General features: G+C 49.0%; 5 protein-coding genes across 5 annotated transcripts; 1 reads left to right on the top strand and 4 right to left on the bottom strand.

The window, feature by feature from the left end:
• Positions 1-1,954: 1,954 nt before the first annotated feature.
• Positions 1,955-4,314, bottom strand: PtA15_11A115 (uncharacterized protein; the record flags this gene model as incomplete). The annotated part of the gene is made up of 11 exons (XM_053160991.1): positions 1,955-2,015; positions 2,090-2,438; positions 2,521-2,573; positions 2,646-2,726; positions 2,817-3,343; positions 3,406-3,614; positions 3,743-3,819; positions 3,889-3,962; positions 4,040-4,054; positions 4,148-4,172; positions 4,286-4,314. 11 exons carry the CDS (start codon positions 4,312-4,314, stop codon positions 1,955-1,957), a joined length of 1,500 nt encoding a protein of 499 aa, XP_053024982.1.
• A 1,438-nt stretch (positions 4,315-5,752) lies between these two features.
• Positions 5,753-6,401, bottom strand: PtA15_11A114 (uncharacterized protein; the record flags this gene model as incomplete). Its single annotated transcript, XM_053160990.1, has 3 exons — positions 5,753-5,840; positions 5,945-6,002; positions 6,086-6,401. The coding sequence occupies 3 exons, from the start codon at positions 6,399-6,401 to the stop codon at positions 5,753-5,755; spliced, it is 462 nt and encodes a 153-aa protein (XP_053024981.1).
• Positions 6,402-9,747: 3,346 nt separating this feature from the next.
• Positions 9,748-12,027, top strand: PtA15_11A113 (uncharacterized protein; the record flags this gene model as incomplete). Its single annotated transcript, XM_053160989.1, has 9 exons — positions 9,748-9,971; positions 10,144-10,226; positions 10,338-10,452; positions 10,512-10,587; positions 10,669-10,890; positions 10,949-11,165; positions 11,230-11,709; positions 11,784-11,837; positions 11,918-12,027. 9 exons carry the CDS (start codon positions 9,748-9,750, stop codon positions 12,025-12,027), a joined length of 1,581 nt encoding a protein of 526 aa, XP_053024980.1.
• Positions 12,028-12,520: 493 nt separating this feature from the next.
• PtA15_11A112 (uncharacterized protein) lies at positions 12,521-14,735 on the bottom strand (the record flags this gene model as incomplete). Its single annotated transcript, XM_053160988.1, has 2 exons — positions 12,521-14,402; positions 14,497-14,735. The coding sequence occupies 2 exons, from the start codon at positions 14,733-14,735 to the stop codon at positions 12,521-12,523; spliced, it is 2,121 nt and encodes a 706-aa protein (XP_053024979.1).
• A 1,926-nt stretch (positions 14,736-16,661) lies between these two features.
• PtA15_11A111 (uncharacterized protein) lies at positions 16,662-18,157 on the bottom strand (the record flags this gene model as incomplete). The annotated part of the gene is made up of 3 exons (XM_053160987.1): positions 16,662-16,960; positions 17,044-17,615; positions 17,697-18,157. The coding sequence occupies 3 exons, from the start codon at positions 18,155-18,157 to the stop codon at positions 16,662-16,664; spliced, it is 1,332 nt and encodes a 443-aa protein (XP_053024978.1).
• Between the last annotated feature and the right edge of the window lie 764 nt (positions 18,158-18,921).

Genomic DNA, 18,921 nt, shown 5'->3' with positions numbered 1-18,921 from the left:
ACATTACAAACCAAATTTGAACACCTGAGTGGAAGTAGTTTATGGTTTCATTTTTTGAATTCTCAGTGTGTATGTACAATTTTCATCATCCAGGTTGTTCTGTATGTTGAGGAAAGAAGAATGCCTTGGAAAATTGTGTACCACACAAACAGTTAAGGTTAGGTTTGCTCCCATCCCAAGAACATCAAAGATCCTGCAATTTAATCAGCAACTAAACTCAGTGGTCATAAACTGGGGGACTTCCTGTTGGGATTTAGAGGCCTCTAGATGCCCCTCTAAATCCTAAATCAACACATCTACCAAAGCCACATCTGGCACACATGGAAGCAATAAATTTAAGAATTAAAGGGTTAGGAAAACATTTTCCTTTTTACTGAAAATTAGGGGTTTGAGTGTCTAAATTGACATCTGGGGGGCTCCCAGACTTGATGGGAAGTCCTCCATTGTCATGTTTTTTGTATTGAGATCACTTCTTCTTTTTACAATTGTTCTCCTTCTCCTTTCTTTTGACTTAATGAGCTAGTTAAACCATGCAGGAGATGCAATTTGATTGGAGGCATCAAGTTCAATGAGTTTGGTAAAATTCAATTTTAAGTTTTGGTCTTATAATTGTTGAATTAATAATAAACATGAATGTAGTAGATATAAAATGCCACTGTAAAGGGGACATGAGTTTATGTAGGTCTGGCATCAGTGTGGTGGTGAGCATGAGGGGGCAATAGTTTATCGGGCTCGGGAGGGGTGGTTTTCTTAGGTTCGACGGGGAAGGTGATCTTCTCGGCGGGGGAATGAGTGAGGAAGGCAGGATGGTTGCGGGAGTGGGTTACGAGGGAGACAACGCGGTGGAGCTCGTGGATCCACATGAATCGACTGGAGACGAGCCAGAGCCGTCGGAACCAGGCGTGCTGGGAGCGGTGCCGGTTGAAGGCGCGTCTGCCCTCCCAGTACTGGGCGGGAGTGAGAGGAACAGACTGGGGTGTGGGGACAGGGGCGAGTCTGCGGGCCTTGTTGACTGTCGGCCGGTGGCCGTATCTGTGGATGCGTTTCGGGCACCCCCGTCGACTGCGGGCGGCGGCGTTGACAGGGAGGCGGGGTACAGAGGATGGGGTGGGGGGAGGGGAAGGGGGAGGGGGCGGGCGTGGAAGAGGGTTAGCTCCAAGGTGGATGAGCGTCTCGAGGACGAGCTCGGCGAGACGTCTCTTGTCCCGCGAAGGATGCGAGCTGGGCCGGACAAACGTAAGTATGTCATTTTTTCCCTTGGAAGGGAAGACCAGATTGAAACAGGGTACGTCAGTATGTCCCAGAAGAAAAAATTCCCAGAACTGTCCATTTGAAACAAGTTTCACAGGTTTACGTAAGTATCATTTTTGCCAAAAAAATCATTTTGAAACAATTTACGTAAGGGTGTCTAGTAGGGGCTTGCCGGGGTCCTCATACACCTCTTCACCCCCCTGAATCAAGAACTCTCCAACTTCCACCGCCACACATCATCCCACAAAAAGTCTTACCAGCATCTATTGCCATCCGCCAATAAACTTTGGGTTGACTATGGTGGTCAAGAAATAAAAAGTACGCAATATACACCATGGACTGGCCAGGTGTGTACACAATTGCTTGATGAGCAAGCTGTACCTGCTGGCCCTGCAGGAATCATCCCGCGGTCAACTCACTGGGGAGCCTTCCCAAAATGTTCGTACAAGCACTGGGATGATCTTGAGAGAATAACTTACTGGACAAGAGCTTAAGATAAAATATTTTACGCATTTTGTCATCCACGACAAGCAAAAAAATAAACAAGAAGCTCCCTTTCTGTCCGTGTATAGATAGGAAATGTATAACAGGGAAGTTGGAAATGTGTAAGAACACTATAGGTATGTATAGACAAGTTTTTGAATATTACAAAGGGTGCCTATGCCCAAGGGCAAGTAATTCAAGGTTTTATCATTTGAAAAGTTTACAAGATAGAATTGTAAATGAACCCGGCCCCCAAGACCAGCAATATCGTAGTTATAGGCCTTATGAGGTAGCATCGATCAATCAGTTTTTGCGCCTCTGAACTGGCGCTTGTTGGGAAAATCCGTGAACTCACGTGGCAAGGGCGTATGACCACAGCAACAACTTGGATACCATTTCGTCCAAGGAATCCACATTCGTCTTTGATGTCATCTGAGCCAAAGTGATTGCGGGTGGGCCACCAATGATCAAGGTCGCGCACAGGATGAAGACCGGGTCCTTGACCACCTCAAAGTGTGAGTTTTGACAGATAAGTGCGAGGAGGGGCAAGATGATCAGAGGGGTCACGACGTGTCGGGCAAGTAAAGTGAGGGTTATGACTATCAAAGTTCTCCGCGATTGAATCCGCTTCTCCTTCTCGAGCTGAGTCTTTTCATGATCTGCTTGTGGCTTTGTATCGTTGGGGGGCCGATAGAAGAAGGCGCCTGTTTTTCAGAAGGGTAGGTGGCTTGAACTTCGTCCTCTTTAAGGGATCAATTCGAAATTCCTGAGTATTGTTGAACTTACCAAGCAGCACTAGTGTGAGTGGAATGGCAACGGCACCTGCCGTGGAAATGAACCTTGATAGTGGGATAAAGATCATTAATCCCTGAGCAGCACAAGAGAGTGGGAAAGTGGAGCATCGCGCGTACTCTCTTAGCGGTTTGACCTTTGCAAGTGAGTGCTGGAAGGGTGGGATGCAAGCGACAATTATCGCAGCAATTGAAGAAAGCCTGGATTGGCCGCATCGAAAGAAATTTGCTTTCAGTTTTTCTATCTTGCATTTGATTAGCCGACCAACTCATACGAAAATAAATACTTACAGCGGCGGGTTCAGAAGTTCGCTAAGTGCCTCAAGAGATTTGTCGGAGATCGACAGGCGCGTTTTCAGTTTCTTCATCGTGCGGCGCACGCCACGCCAAGTTTGGCGAATATTGACTTTCTTGCTTGGCTTTGGGTCATGTGTCCCTGTCTTGGTTTTCATCAGAGCATCTTTTTGAAGGTCTGCCTGATGGACTGATGTGGAAGGTGTTGGGGCCTCCAGATCGTAGCTGAACACGGCAGAATTGGGGGTTATTGAGACCGGGTAGCTTGAATGACCATCACGATGTAATCGTGAAAGTAAGAGGGTTTCGGGTCGTGAAATCGGACCGCTCGGATATCTTGAACTGTCGCCGTTGAAATTCGGCTCAAGGGGAGTGATAGGCAGGGTGATCATAGAAAAGTGCTTTGGATTGGCTTTCGCCGCAGGCTCATCTGAGGAGTTGAGTAGTGCGATTCCTACGGACCAGCGCAAAAGGGCCCCAAGTACGGCGCATAGGACGAGGTATTGGAATGATCTATCCAATGCCTACATCCTAAGTCAGAGGAAGGCCAAGTGGTGGGTGTGTGGCTTGAGGAAAGTATACTAACCTTCGCAGGTGTATCATCTGGTTTCCATTTTAAGGAGAGGGAGCCCGACATGGTCTGCATCAATGCGATTGGCAACGTATTCGAATTCATGAAGGTTGCTCCTGCTACTGCAAGGTTTCGTCTGAGCCTGGTCAGCCCAAAGCATTTTCCCAGCGTCCATGCCACACCTGCTGATACGCAGCTTAGGATCAAGTAACCGACCGGGATGACTGTGGGCAGCGATGAGATAGACCCGTTCAGATGTCAATCACCCTTTGCGCTGTCCCTGAAGTTGCCCCAGACCAGCACGTCGAAAGGTTAAGAACTCGATATGGCTGCAAGTATGAATGTTGCTCACCCCAAAGGTTGGATAACATTTGTGGTGTAAGACTGAAAGCCACTTTACCGAACATCAACGCCGGTGTGAACACCGCTCTGCAATCGCGAAGGAAGGTAATGTCGGCTGTTAAAAGATGCCGATCGGGAACAAGCAGATTTACTCACACATTCACCCGGCTCATGTGGCGGCGGACTTTGACATCAAGAACACCTTTTCGTGCTGCAATATATCCTATCAGCTGCCGCGAAATGAATGAAATACAACGTAGTCAATCTTCGCCTAGCCGTATTCCAGCAGTATAATCATATTCCTTACACAAAAAGCTGCAATCTATTGAATAGGTGCACAGATAAGGCCAATCAGCTCGAATTCTCGGCTTGTTGGGTTTAATTCAAGAATTGGGGTTAGTGTCTAGGTTCTTGCCTGCAATATGGATTCGGCGACAGTGCTGCATCCAAATCAAAGGCATTTAGTAAGTAAAATCCCTTGTGCATTCACAACAGATCCATTTTTTATCAAGAGTCTATTCAGATGTCCTCGCGAGTGCCAATAGCCACGCACGATAAGATATGACGGATGTTGAGCTCCATTGCCTTCGGCGGCCGCTCTGATGGATGGGATCAGAACTTGGAAAACACCCGGAACGAACTGTAAAAGGCCTGGAAGTAAAAGAGATTGGTGTTGCCTTTGATTTTCTACAGGTTGCAGAGTGAGTGTACATCAGACCCTGTGAATCATCGCGCACCTCTTTGCTCTTATCATATCTGAGTGAGGTGTCTAGTATGTTTTTGAGAACCCATTGTCCTTACTTCAATTGCTGAGAGCCTGGGTCGCTGTTTTAGGGAGGAAGATCGAGTGGCACAAGCGATGTCCCGCTTGGAAAATAAAGAAGCAACGAGGATTGACAAAACTGTTGAAAACAGGATTGGAGAGGGATTCAGGAACGTCAAAAAACCTTTCGCGGTTGTTCAGTATGACAAGATGGAGCGGAGGCCTTCAAATCACGAGAGTCACACCTACATAGTCACACTCAACCCATCATCTCAAGCCAGAAACAGTATTCGAGTGACTAGCACGCAACGCATCGGTGACCATCCGACGGCTGCGTCTGATAGCAAATTTTCACAAGCTCCAAAGATCCAATTGCTCAACCACGTAGTTAGGTAAATTCTATTTGAACCACCGGAGCACAGATTTAAACTTTGATGAAAAAGCGAGAAAACCTGATGGTGAAATTCTGATGCTTCTTGATTGTTGAAACCCCCTACAGGCGACAGCCGGCTAAGGTTTTCTCTTGTTTTGGCCGTTATCGGGTCTCTCGGCTGCACCTTGCAAGTGTAAAGTCGAAATCATTTTGCTAGACATTGATTTAGCGGGTCAGAGACTAGCTGATCAATACGCTAGGCCGATCAAATGAGTGCACGGATCAACATTGACCGCACATCAAGTGATATTGATATGTAGATAAACCATGAGCGGATCACGATGATTTGAAATCTAAAACAAGCGTATCCGAGCTGCAAACTGGGAAATCGAGGAAACGGGCGTCAAAAACGGGATGGGTCAACGGTGTATCAGCTGTGCTACACTGGAAAAAAAGCGATAGCAATACTTAGCGGTAGATAATCCGCTACGCGCAGTAATTTACCGCTACTTGGCGCGTAATAGCGCAGCGACAAAAGGTCCGCTTTCGCTGAGAAAAAGGGGCAGTGATGGTGATAACCCGCTACGTGTTCACTGTCCGCTTTTTCAGCCTCTCTTTTCTCTATGCCTTTATCTGTCCCCCATTGTATTTACTAAAGCGGAATTGGACTGCTGCGCTACCCGCCGAGTCAGTGGGACTCTGGTGCACTATCGCTAAAAAGCAGCGGTTCGTCTTAGCGCGGGCTAAAATTCAACTTTTTTTTACGGGATCCTTACAAGGTGTTTGGCCGGCCATCTAGCACCAGCTTTTCATTGCTGTCAATATTTGTGGGTAGCACAGGGTCAAATCCCCCGTCGCAGTGTCTCCTGGTGGAATTTCTTGACTCAAACTTGATTACCAGTCCCGAAGCCACCAGTGCTACCGAAACCGCCAGCTCCACGCTCGGTCTCAGTCATCGATTGGACTTCCCGCCTGATTGTATTGATGAGCAGTTATTCAGAATAATGTCCTGTCAGTGTATTATCCAGATGTTGTGACAACAAAAGCTTTAAGGAATTTGAAAACTTCCTACTCACACCTCGGGGGTAACAATTCTTTCGATCACCAATTGAGCTATTCGATCACCCTTCTTGACTACATCGAGGAATGAGAGGAATAGACTTGAGCTGAAGTGAATAAGCGGTCAACCTTTGAGGTAAACAAGAGGGGTAACACACCTTGGAAATCTTGTTCGCCATGATTGAACAAGACAACTCCAACAGGTCCCCGGTAGTCCTCATCAATCACGCCTGCGCCCGTGTTGATGCCATGTTTGACTGCTAGCCCAGAACGCGGCGCTACTCGTCCGTATGTGGAAGGTGGCACGGCGATCGTGATATCTGTTGGCACAACTGCTCGACCTCCTTTCAGAATCACCGTATCTTTGGATGCGTAGAGGTCATATCCAGCTGCAAATTTGCTACCCCTTGTCGGGATCGTGGCATCGGATGAAAGACGTTGCACTTGAAGAACATCGGGGATCGAAGCAGCCATCGGGCAGTATATCTAATGGTTAGGGGGGCAAGCTATGAGTAGGCGCAAGAACCCTCAGCCATGCCGCGTGGGATATCCGGGATGTCTGTTAAGGGACCGCGGATCACGCCAGATATCCGACGCTCGAGGTTTCGAAGCCGGCGGATATGGGCGGATATTTTTGGATCCCACGTTCTTACACCACGGAGCACGCCCAACCGCGGCGAAGCGCCCGCCTCCGCAGGATGAACTTAGGAAAGAAGGGAGTTTTTTTCATTTTGGCATGACAAGTTTTTCAGATTTGGCAGAGAAAATCTAAATTCTGCAACAACTTTTCATCTATAACAGCTATGCTGGCATGGAAATGATTATGAGAAAGGCCTTGGTCTTGCCTTTCTCCTCATCCATTTTGGGGATCAACCTTCACCACCTTCCCCAAAAATTGGCATCCAAAGACCAACATTTTGCCAGTTTGTGTGGCTGCACAGGGCTGCAAAAAGCATGCCTCCTCACAAACTTAGCTAAGTCCCTCGATCAGAGGCGCGCGAGCGCTGTCGCGAAGCAACCCTCCGAAGGAGGGGCTTACGCCCTACCTCGCAAAACAGTAGGCAGCAGATGTCTGTTTTCAGCCTTTTTTTGCTTGTCCCTCCGTAGAAGCTACGCAAGGACAGCTGGGGCCAAGTCAACTGCTCCAAGAGGTAGCCAAGAAGCATGGCTATCTGCTGGTATTTTTCTTTTATCTATAACACTTGAACTTGATTTTTTAAAAAAAATGTAAGAGCTGCTAAGTTTTGACAGGCGTCAAAAGTATGGCTTTGACCAAGGCCTGTTTGAACAATGCCCTCCCAAAACCCATGAACTACTTTTTGTTTCATTTGGGATTCAAGAGAGTTTTTGGAGGGATCCAACCTCAGGAAGGTGGCAAGTGGAAGGGCAGATGTAGGTGGACAATTCTGTCTGCTCAGATTTTTGATGGCTTTTACTTGAGTCAAGATATAAAGAGTTGAAGATTTTAAAAAGTTTCCCCAGCCAAATGGGATTTCTGCTGCCTACTTTTTTGCGAGGTAGGGTGTAAGTCCCTCCTTTGGAGGGTTGTTTCGCGACAGCGCTCGCGCGCCTCTGATCAAGGGACTTAGCTAAGTTCGGCCTCCTCATGGGAAAAGGCTGAAACCCCCATTTCTTTGTTTTTTGTTTTCTTTGAAAATTAGTTGCTCAAAAAATACAAAAATATATGAGAATGGAACTGAGCTTCTTGGCTACACAATACATATTCGGACTTACTTTGCGCACTGTGCAGTGCGCAAAGTTTGCAAACACTTTGCGCACTGCGCGTGAAGGACACAACTTTTTCAGTTTACTTTTTGACCAATCAATAGAGAAGCTTATTAATGTCATCTGTGAATTTATTTGGACTTTTTTGAAGCTTCCTTGTATGCTTCAAAATCCTACTAAGAAAAAAAAACAAGTGCAGTCATTTGGGGACCTGGAATCCACATTCCCACGGGCAAAAAAATCCAAATAATTTATTGAATCATGATAAATATGGAATCAAACTTTTTAGAAATTTTTGGCCACTTTGCGCAAGAATAAGGCTTTCAAAAACTAGGAAAGTTCACCAAGTACTGGTGCATTTTGGCATATCTTGAGAAAAAGTTACTGATTTTTAAAAGCTTTGTCCTTGTAAAAAATTGGCAAAAAAGTTCTAAACCTTTTGAATACATATTGTCTTTCCCATTAATCTTGGACCCGGCACTCTTTTTTTGTGGATTTATGCAAGAGGACTTAAAAACTTGAAGTTGTGTTTCTGCCTTGGATGTCTCACGGCCTTCATGTTCCCTGTCAGGTCGGAAAGCGGCCGGGTTCTTGGTTGGCCCCTCCGTTGGAGAAGAGGGTGATGAGTTGGAAAGCTGAGGGATGGGTCCCAGGGTCTACAAACTGCCCTGGTTCTGAATATGAGCTTGTATTTTCACTGGCTCTACTCCAACATCATCTACTGCAGAATGGTGGCTCCGAGGGCAATTTCCGGTGTCGGCCTTGTCTGACAGATGTCAGGATAAAACCCCGGAGAAAAAAAAACTGTATGTCTTATGTCAATACCAAGTTGAGTAGAGATGGCCCCTGTGAACCCGGGTACCTGTTTGGATGTGGGTACCCGCCAGCTTTTTTGCCAAAAGTTCAACACTTGCACCCGCACCCACACCGCCTGGGGCAGTCAGAGCGGGTACCTACCCTCAAAATCTACCGGAAGGAATATTCCTTCCAGTCAAAGAGGTTTTGTAACCTCTTCCCTCCAGTCAAAGAGGTTACAAACCCTCTTTGACTGGAAGGAATCCTTCCGGTGGAAGGGGTTGCAGAACCTCTTCAACTGGAAGGATGGCCTTCCCAGTCCTTCTGGTCGTCGTGGCAGCCGCCACCTGCCCAAACAAGAGCGGGTACCCGCTAGAATACCCGGGTACCCGCTTGATTTCTCCCAGAAATCCAGCATCCGCACCCAAACACGCACACACGCGGATAGCAGGTACCCGCAACGGGTTTGTTGGGGCCATCTCTAAAGTCAAGGCAAAAGAGGTGCAAGCTTTTTGGTAAAGACAATATTTATCATGACTCACTAAATTATTTGGCTTTTTTGGCCCGTGGGAATATGGATTCCAGGTCCCCAAATAACTGTACTTGTTTTTTTTACTAGTGGGATTTTTAAGCCTACAAGGAAGCTTCAAAAAAGTCCAAATAAATTCACAGAGGATAATGACAAGCTTTTCTATTGATTGATCAAGAAATAAATTGAAAAAGTTGTGTCCTTCATGCACAGTGCGCGAAGTAAGTCTGTACATATTTTATGAAAAATTTTGGATGAATTTTGGCAAAGATACAGCCAAAAAAAAAAGAAGGTGTGTTTGTGTGTCCCTTTCACGCCAAAAAAACTCTGTTCTTTCCTAAGTTCCTCCTTCGGAGGCGGGTGCTTCGCGCCGAGGAGGGAATTAGTCAAGTTTGTTAGGAGGCGACATGGGGCCAACCTTCCTGCCTTGATACAGCAATGGCAGAAAAGCTTGCGGTTGGGTTACATTGGGTTGCTGATTTCACAGCCACTTGAAGGGGATTCAACTGCATGTACTGTGGCTGAAATGCAGAAACCATTTTCAGTCACACAAGGAGAGCGTCCCTTCGGGACTCGGGGTGACGGTCGGCCCCGAGCTTAACTAAGCCTCTCCGAGGAGGCGCGAAGCGTCTCCCCTCCCGCAAGCGGGAGGGTGCTCGCGCCCCGCGAGCACAGGGAGGGACTTGTGTTAAGTTCGGGTCGGCCCCCCCCCCCCGACCCTCCGATCGAGAGGCTTATGTAGTTAAGCTCGGCTTCGCTCCCCCGAGGAGGATGGATATTGCCGACGATAGACACAATCCCCACGACCAGCTGCTCAATCACATGGGACTCATCCAACCAACCGACATGCAAATGGAACCAAGCAACTCACCAGTCTCATCTGCAAACTCAGATCAACTTTCTCAAGAAGCTAGTCAATTACTGTTTGGCACTGAAGGACACTCCAACACTTTTCAAGCAGATTTAAAGGCAATCAACAAACAGCACAAAGATGTGTAAGTCCGGTAATGTATAGATATTCCAAGACTGGTATATTAATTTCACGTGTTCATATCCGGCCGTCTCCCCATGACGCCTTCATTTTCTCGGGGTGAGTCTTTTTTGGAAAAATCCTTAAAAAAAGAACATTGTCAACTTGCTGACTATTTTTGTTTTGCAGATTCAAAGCTATAACCGTCTGCACTCAATTTTCGAAGACTCTGAATTTGTGACCAACGTGGTGGACCGGTATCAGCCCTTGCCTGTTATTGGTCAGTTTGCTTCAGTGAAAAAGAAACGAGATGAACGGCACACAAAGGATTTACTTGACGGGATCATCGTTGAAACTTCTCGTGTTTCCTGCGCCTTTACCTCCAGTTCAGCAAACCTGCGATGTGGCGCTTGGTACATTGACCCACGTATCACCAATGTAGACTGTACCGCTTATTTTAAATCTACTGATGGCCATGATGGTCAGTGGCAATTTTCTCTGCGAAGGTGAGCTTGATGAACCCTTGTCCGTGGACTGTCTTCTAACCTCATTTTGATTACTCCAGATCAAACCTTCAAGTACTTCATCTGATCATTTCTTCCGGCGGAGTCATCCTTGTGGACTCTACCCGTCGTGGCAAGGTGACTCAGTTTTCTTGGCTCTTCCATGATCGTTACACCCAGCTAATACTTTTCCTGTTTTTCTTGGCCTTGCTGCTCCAGCGGTTCCCCGATGCGCTTTCTAAAACCGTCCCATCTTGGTGCGCTGTAATTAACACGGCTCGCGCAAAACTCCTCAACCGTTACCCCGTCGCTCCTTCGCTGCGATCCGCTTGGCAGCCACACTCGTCGTCACTTGGTCTTGATACACCCGTCAATGCTGTTCGGAGTAGTGAACATGATCAGATTCAAAGGCTGGTCGATAATTGGGCTGACCAACTCCTCGTGAGCTGATTGCTCGCATCCTTCTTGGATTGATATCATAATTTAACTCGAATATTAGGCCTCTTCTTTCAACGTCGAGGAGACTCTTGCCCAGCTACATCGGCCTCTGAAGCCTATCTGGGTCTCACCTGCCAGTGATCTCGGTAAAGAAGCTTCAATAGGAGATGTAAACAAACTCGATTTTCATCCTGTGATTTGCCTCAGTGCCAGTAAATACTTGGGTGATCACCCGTCCACTGATCGAGAGGGTGGATTCAATTACATTCAAGGAGCTGGTAAGAGTTACTTGCTGTGTCTTCGTAGAATTTTTGGATGTTAAACTTTCTTTGTTAACGACAGGTGATGATCACGAGGGATGGTCGAGAGGATTAACACATAAATTGTTTTGGGACAACCACCATGAATTTTTGGCAGCTCATCGCCATGAGCTGGAATCTTTGATAGATCTGATAGTTTCATCGTCGCTGGATAACACGTGCTCCAATCTCAAGCGCGTTGAAGTTTTCGAAGTCCGCACAACGAAGCTTTTTATCTGTCTACCAAATGACTTCAATCAAAATTCATCCTCAGAGGACGCATTGGATGTAATCATTTCTGGTGGCGATTCAGTCGAGCTGAGGTGCAAGAAAGATAAAATAGAAAAAAAAGTTGTTGTGGCTAATAATCGAGTGATGAAGAACTTATCAAAGACCTTGTCAAGCGTTTTGCCCGAATGTATACAAATGATGAAAGATAGTAAAGCCGTACGGCTCACTGCCATTGGTCCCAAGTTAGACGAATCGAAAGAGATAATGGTTGCAATTGCACTATGCTTACTAGGTAAGGAAGAAGAAAGGCATTGTTAAACTACAAGTGCTCAGATGATTTTACTAATTTTAGATTCACTTTCACAGTGAACGTATTCAATGACCATGGCTTACATCGTCAAGAGCCACCAAAGCAAATTGGTATGTCAACGCTCAGACCATTCTCCAGAGATATCGACCAACAGATTCCTGACGCTCAGCGTTGTTTTTGATGATCGTAGAAAAAGCTGACATTCGGCACAGGTTGCATTGGATGATTGAAGCCTCCAAGGGCACTCTAAACCCACCGAGGTCCATTCTCAAGAGGGTCAATAATTATCTTATTGGTTAAACTTTCGCTGTTCAACTGAACAGCGAATCTGGCACACTCGTCACTCGTTTCTAACCAAAGTTGCGAGGCGCCCTTCACCTTCCTCACGAAAACATTTCCTTTCTTCAGCTCACAATCTAGATCGACGTGCCATTGTGGTAGAATTTCAACGAGAGTCGATTCATTACCAATTCCAAAATTTAACACATTGTCTTTACCGATGAGATTTTTTTTCAAAAAAAGAAACGACTACAATCGGCCAGTAGGATGTATGCGAGACGCAATGAATATTAATCGGATAGAAGAAAAAAAAGAGGGGGCATGCAAGAGAAACTCCAATTACAATTTGGCTGCGATAGAGATAGAGAAAGTAAGAGTGAGCAAGAATGAACAGGGGCATGAGAAAGCAGATTTACTATTAACGACATTTTAACTCGAAATAAGATTTTGGAAGTTTTGTGACAATTAAGAAAGCGTGTAATCAGAAGAATGAGCAAGCCAAGCGAGTACGCGGTCAAGCCTCCTGGAACCTTACTCTGAGAGCTTTTTTAGGAGATGAGTGCGAAGCAGGAGGAGCAGGAGGTTCCACGAGTTGATGTACGGGATGGGATCGTCCGAGGGGGCCACAACTGAGGCTCCTACGGCCGGCTCGGTCGGGAAAATCGCCGGGGATATTACGGATCGAAGGACGTTCGCAATCCGAGAGGGTTAAGTCTGTCTGGCTCCCATGAGCCGGGCCGAGCTCGTATTTATGGTCTTGGAGTGCCGGAAGCTTGAGAGACTTGAAGCCGCCTCTGACGGTCCTTGTCAGTTCCGCGGCAATCGACATCTTGCCATGCGACCTTCGCCAGGACTTTGATAACTGGAGATCTAGCGGCTCGGCCTTGCAGGCAACCTTCTTATCATTGACCACTTTGGACCCAAAGAATACGTGCAAGTTTTTCTTCCGGCACGAAGAATCGTTGACAGCCGTGCTACAGTAGTCGTCGCTCTCGCCGTTCGGTGGCTTGGTCCTCTTGCCGCCGAGTTCCAAAGGAGGGGTGGATGACAACCAGGCTCGATGATGTTGTATTTGAAGTTTAGTGTTGTTTCCTAGTTGTCTTGAGGCTGGGATTCGACTACGTTCAGAGAATGGAGTCCAATGATTCGACAAGTTTGGGATCTCATGAGAATGACTGCTTCGACTGCTAGGCGCGTACGGGCCGCTTGAGCTCGATTGGTGAGAGTCGGGAGCTTCGTGGCTATCAGAAGACGATGTCCAAGTCGGCAATACCTCGTCGACCAACTCACTGGGTGTATCATCAGCTCCGTCTGCCTTGCAATTCTCGAATACATCTATGGCGTGTTTGAGTTGTTTGACGAATTGCAGCGGGACGTCTGAAGTTGTGGGTACTTTCTCCCACTGGTTCAGTAGATCTATGAGAAATGAGCCGGGCGTGGCCATTGAACCGTCATGGATATTGGAGTCGTGTGTATCACTATGCGGGCCTTCCCCGATGTCACTGTTGCTATCAGGGAGATCCTCAGGCCCTTCAGTCGATGAATCTTCATAAATCGAGACGTATCGCCCGGGAATTTCAATCTCAAGGCTTCCAGGTCTGGGTCTTCTGACCACTCGAGGCTGAGGCGAGTAATACGGTTCATCACATTCCGCTATCAATCTATCTGAAACTGGGCCGGCTAGTTCCTCCGGTTCGCTTCTGAAAGTCTGAGAGTGCTGGCGGGAGGGTTGATCGATGGCGGTTTGTTGGATGACGCCCTGAGAGGCGACTCGAAGGATTGCATGATTGAAAGATGCAGTTGAAGAAGGAGTCGAAGGAGTATGCAATGAAGAGGTATCGTCGCTCCTCTTTTTCGGTCCATTCACTTGAGATAAGATGCTACAGTCGTAGCTCAGGGTCGAGTTCGCGTCCTCAAAGATGCACGTCTCATTTTCAGATTCATCAGAGCCATCCTTGCTGTCCGTAGAAACCTCACCCAATGACACAGTGGTGCTCGGAGACTCGACAATGGGAGAGCTAGGATCATCACTCTGAAGATCGGAAGAAGACGGGGAAGAATATGTTAAGGAGTGTGATGATAGGCGTGCGGTAGAGGGGTAGTCTGTTAAAGGCCCGCTGACCCCATGCTGCCGTCCTCCCGAAGGTGTTGGATTGATAGGCGCGTTGGAAGTACAACAGGCTGGGGGGAAATCCTCATACAAAGGATTGTGCTGTCGCGTGAATATCAGAGGGCCTCGTCGTTCAGCCGGTTTGAGATAAGCGCCATAGTACTTGAGTCTGACTCCTTCGTTTGTTGGGTTTCGTGAATACGCCCCCAGATTTTCATTTGTAGCCTGCGACTGCTCTATCCTTGGCCCGTCCGTGTAAGAGTGTTGAAGGAGGCTGTTCGCCGGTCTATTGTACCTACACACATACGCAGATCAGCACTGTTAAGTCGAGCAATTGGAAGACGTGATAGGGGAAACAGAATGATGAATCAAGCACTAACCTGTTAGAGAAGGCCACTGGCACAATCTCGTAATTCGAGTTCTTGGGCGAAAAGTTGGATCGGGGTGTTTTGGACTGACATTCAGCTCGAGGGGCAATCGGTAGCCGACTGAACGGAGGATCTTGGGGGTCGCCAGTGGAGCTCTGTTGAGGCGGCCTTCCATCTGTTACTGGCTGGCCGATTGCTAGGGCGTCTCTCCGGAATTCAGCAATGGCCGTTTGTGTGTAAAAACGGTCCATGATGTCGGGAGCTGGTGGCCTGATTGTGGTACGATTGGAGGCTCACTCGCCCTTGCAGCACCTTGGAATTGATCGAAGCTGGCGCGCTGAGGATTACGCGAAGAAGGAATGTGAGAGCCTGCTCACTGGACAGGTTTAGGAAGGGGACACATACAAACTAGCCGGGGTCCACAAACTAGAGTGGGAGAGGCACGTTGGTCGAACTTGAGGAGCAAAGCAAGATGCAATTTTGCGGCTGTTGAGGTATGTAGACTTCAGTCGGGAAAAGGGGCAGGCAGCGATCAGCGGTGGCGGCACCGGGGAGATTGCCGTACTTAAATATGGGATGGGCCACTCAGCATCCAGCGGCGTCTCCAGCCTGCCCACGCCGAAGCCTCGTGTACAGATTCGTCATGGACCGTGAGCTTCCCGGCCACGTTCAATGGCATGTGCCATCCACTAACGCCTCCGTGGCGCTCAGTGGTGTAAGAAACAACGGGGGGGCGGCGCTCAAGGAGCTCGTGCGTCTGCGCGTCGGCTATCTGGCCGCTCCCCCCGATGCAGGTTTCTGCACCTGACACAGTTGGGATTAGGCTATGCTTGGGGCTCTATGTACCGTAACGGGAGCCCCTGTTTGGCGGCCTAAAGGCCTACTGTGTGTGGGACCAAGGGAGGAGGAGTTTTCCCCGACGCGCCAGAGATGAGATACTCAGTCGGACCGGGAATCTCCTCCGAGCAAGGCAGAAACCTAGACTGCCAGGGAGTGGGGTTCGAGGCGCTAAGCCCAGAGCTCTCGAAGTCCACTTCCTGCCGTGTTTAGGGTGGGTGGGTGGAGCAAAAAAGAAACGCAGGATACGTAGTCTCCTGAAGATGAGTACATAGCGGAACCGAAGTGGGAGCTAGGAGAATCAATCCCTAGCTTCACTTCTTTCGCGGTCTTGGTCTTCTTAAAGGAAGCCAAGACGCACAGACTCCTCTCTAGCCTGGGAAACTTTCGGCCGGAGCTGCTCTCTTCACGCGCTAATGTCTAGCCTTCGGCTAGTCCGGTCGGCACAGCATGACGTCGCCTACAGCTCAAATGCAGTCGAGTCTTGCCCGACGTGCGAGACTCTCGTGCCGAAGTCACTGGCTCACCTCCGGCTGCGTGGACACCGGGGACCTCTGAGCTACGCTCTACCTGTCACCTAACATCAATTCATGGTTAACATGCGCGCACAAGTTTCTTGCGCACGCCGTACATAGGAGACACAGAACTTTGTTGTCGTTGTATCATACAACTCAAACGTAAAACTGTAAAGGAAAAGACTTCGGAGCCAACTGGACCTTATTCGACTGGCGGCCTCGGGCGGCTGGCGGGGGCAGTGGGCAGTGGCCACTGGCCACAAGCCGCGACGCAAATTTCAAAGTTCCAACAAGACGATCCACTGTGCTCACCCGCAAACTCAGGTCTTTGGTCATCAAAATTCAAATCAAACCTTATCAAAAACTAAAGTTGGCACGGCCAAAAAGAGGTCCCGACCTGTCCCGACTCCCACGGCGTGAGCGCCACGAGGGACCCCTGCCAGTCAACAAGGGGGCACAACCTTGTCGGCCCGGAGGGATCACTCCCGGGCGGCCAGAATGTTGCGCCCCGTCGCCCGGCGGGAATTCCTCCCCGCCCGCAAGGTTGTATTGTTGAGACGAAGTAGGACGCTGTGTGCATTTGAGTCACGACGGCGGATCGTCAACTGGGGATGCGCCCAGCGTAGATGCGTAAAATTATGACTTGGACAAACAATTGACAAGTGGGTGTTTTTCAGTTTGTTCGTGGTGAGAAACATGATACATACGAAAATAACAAGTAGGTTTTTTTGCGAAATTTGAGACTGCTATATATCCAATATTTATAAAAAATAGCCAGTGAAGAAAGCGTGAAGTAAAAAAGCAGGAGGGGGATGAAGTCTATGATTAACCCCTAGAAGTAAAACCGGGGACAAGGAGAGAAGAGAAGAACCAAGACCAGGAGACAGCAGGGAAGCTGTGATCGAGGAGTCTAGCGGGCATGAAGTACTGGCGTCTGAAGGGGATCGTGGTTGAGAGGGTGAAGAGATAGCACCAGACAATCCCGCCCCCGGGGATGTAGGGAATCAGGAAGGGCTCGAGGACGATGCCTATTGGCTGGAGTAGGAAATACACCGCCGAGCCCGGGAAGTCGTGGAAGAGGATATACGCACTCGGGTGGGGCTGTCTGGCTATGAAATGAACGGCTGGTGCGTATCAAAGATCGCAGAGGACGCTTGAGCTTCTTGCTACGAATTAGAAAGGAAGGCTGGCAAGGAAAGAGGCTCACCATACTCGTGTAAGAGCGCACTGATAAAGAAACAGGCACACATTCCCGCGATTTTCTGAAGCTGAGGACTGAGGCGGAGGTTTTTAGCGAGTTTGGAGGCGGGCGCGCCGCCGCAGATGAGGAAGGTCTGGCGAAAGTTCTGGTGCCAGGCCCTACCCCAGAGATGGGCGAGGGAGGCGGAGGTGTGGGGACTATTGAACATGGGGACACAGGTGCGGGTGTCGCAGGTGCGCATGAGCCAGTCGGGCAGGCTGACGAGCCGGGTGTGGACGAGGACGAGGAGGTGGATGAGGAGGGTCATGTAGCTGAAGATCAGCTCGATCATCGTCACTAGGTAGTACCCGAACGCCAGACTCGCTAGCCCCTCCGCCACGATCGTCTGCCCATAAAACCCGCCCAGGCCCAGATATCTCAGCGCATTCGTCGCCGAGCCTTCGTCCCGACATAGGATCGAGAATGCGGTGACAAGAACATGGATGATGTTGAGCTTGTACATCCGCACAACCACGTCCAGCGCACTTTCTGTATTCGGGGCTGCCTTGACACCCCAGTCGTATTGGATCCCTCTAGGCCTGTTAGAAAATAGATGATATGAGCGTTTATATGTAGACCATCCGAGTGAGACAAGAGAAGAAAAAAAAAAAAAAACTGACGATGATGCAAGCTCGATAGTCCAAGCCAGCCAATCAGAAAAGGATGACTTTGGGGATTGCTTAGGGTGGGGAGCTGATGAGTCGAATTCCGGGCGTTTCCAGATCTTGCCCTCCTTGAAACTATTGAGAGAACCCCACTCGATGGACCTCGCGGCCATGGTGAAGCTAGCACAGGCGAGGGCCAGGTTGTGGTATCCGCGACGGGTGGTGGGCGTGAAGCAGTAGTCGACGGGCCAGCGGAGGCTGGCATAGACGACGAGGGGCGTCATGAGCAGACGCAGCCATCGCAGCCATCGGAGCCGGCTCAAGGGCGGGTAGAGCAGGCCCGCTTGCAGGACGCCCGGCAGCAGATAGAGCAGGGAAAAGGCGGTGACCGATCGGCACGGTACCACTTCGTACGGTTGGGTGTAGGTCTTGACTACTGGGTCATTGGCTAGGATCGTTCTTAGAGAGTCAAGCATGGCGATGGCGCTTTCAAGATATCACTGGGTTCGTGTTCTTGAGCATTCGGACGTTATATCGACTAGAGTGTATGTATATTGTGTCTGAGAGCAGGGGCTGGATAAGATCAGTGAGAGGCACCCGAGTGGAAGATTTCTGCAGTGGACTAGATACACACCTGCGAGATTATGTGTCCGAGCGTCCAATCGATGAGATGTGCGACAGTCCGGAGTTCGTGGGTGAGGAGGGGTGGAGGCAAGCAGCGATAGGCCTCCTCTCTGGCCACGCAGTGCTCGATCGACGGCCGTTGTCGATGGCTGTCGATGGCCTCAGGCGGGCATACATACATAATCAGGGATGTCCGGCAGATGTCCGGGTATATATCCGAGCTCCGACACACCTCTGCAGCTTGCCATCGGCATCCGCACAGTTCAACATGTATGCGTCCTCTCCGGGGATCACCAGAGTACATGCCCCGCGCAAGGTTCATGCTGGGTGGGGAGCGCATTCAAGCAGCTCTTCCGTTCCGACATCAAACAACCGCAGAGTCTTTCTGGATGGGTGCGGAGAGGGACCCTCAACGGATGGCGCTTCCCTCCTGAGTGGCCCTGGAAGATGCTGAGTACATATCTGGCCAGCAAACCTTAAGCAAAACCAGCAGCTCCTGGACTGCGCTCAACGCACTCGGCTGGTTCACCGACTGTTGCTTCCATACACTGAGTCGACAGAGACGGGATCAACAGAATGGGGAGAGCCTCTGATGTTGCTGAGCCCCTGTCAATCC

The sequence above is a fragment of the Puccinia triticina genome, chromosome 11A (assembly GCF_026914185.1).
Source record: "Puccinia triticina chromosome 11A, complete sequence".
Classification (NCBI taxonomy): Eukaryota; Fungi; Basidiomycota; class Pucciniomycetes; order Pucciniales; family Pucciniaceae; genus Puccinia; species Puccinia triticina.
This window is presented reverse-complemented; position numbering and strand designations above follow the sequence as displayed.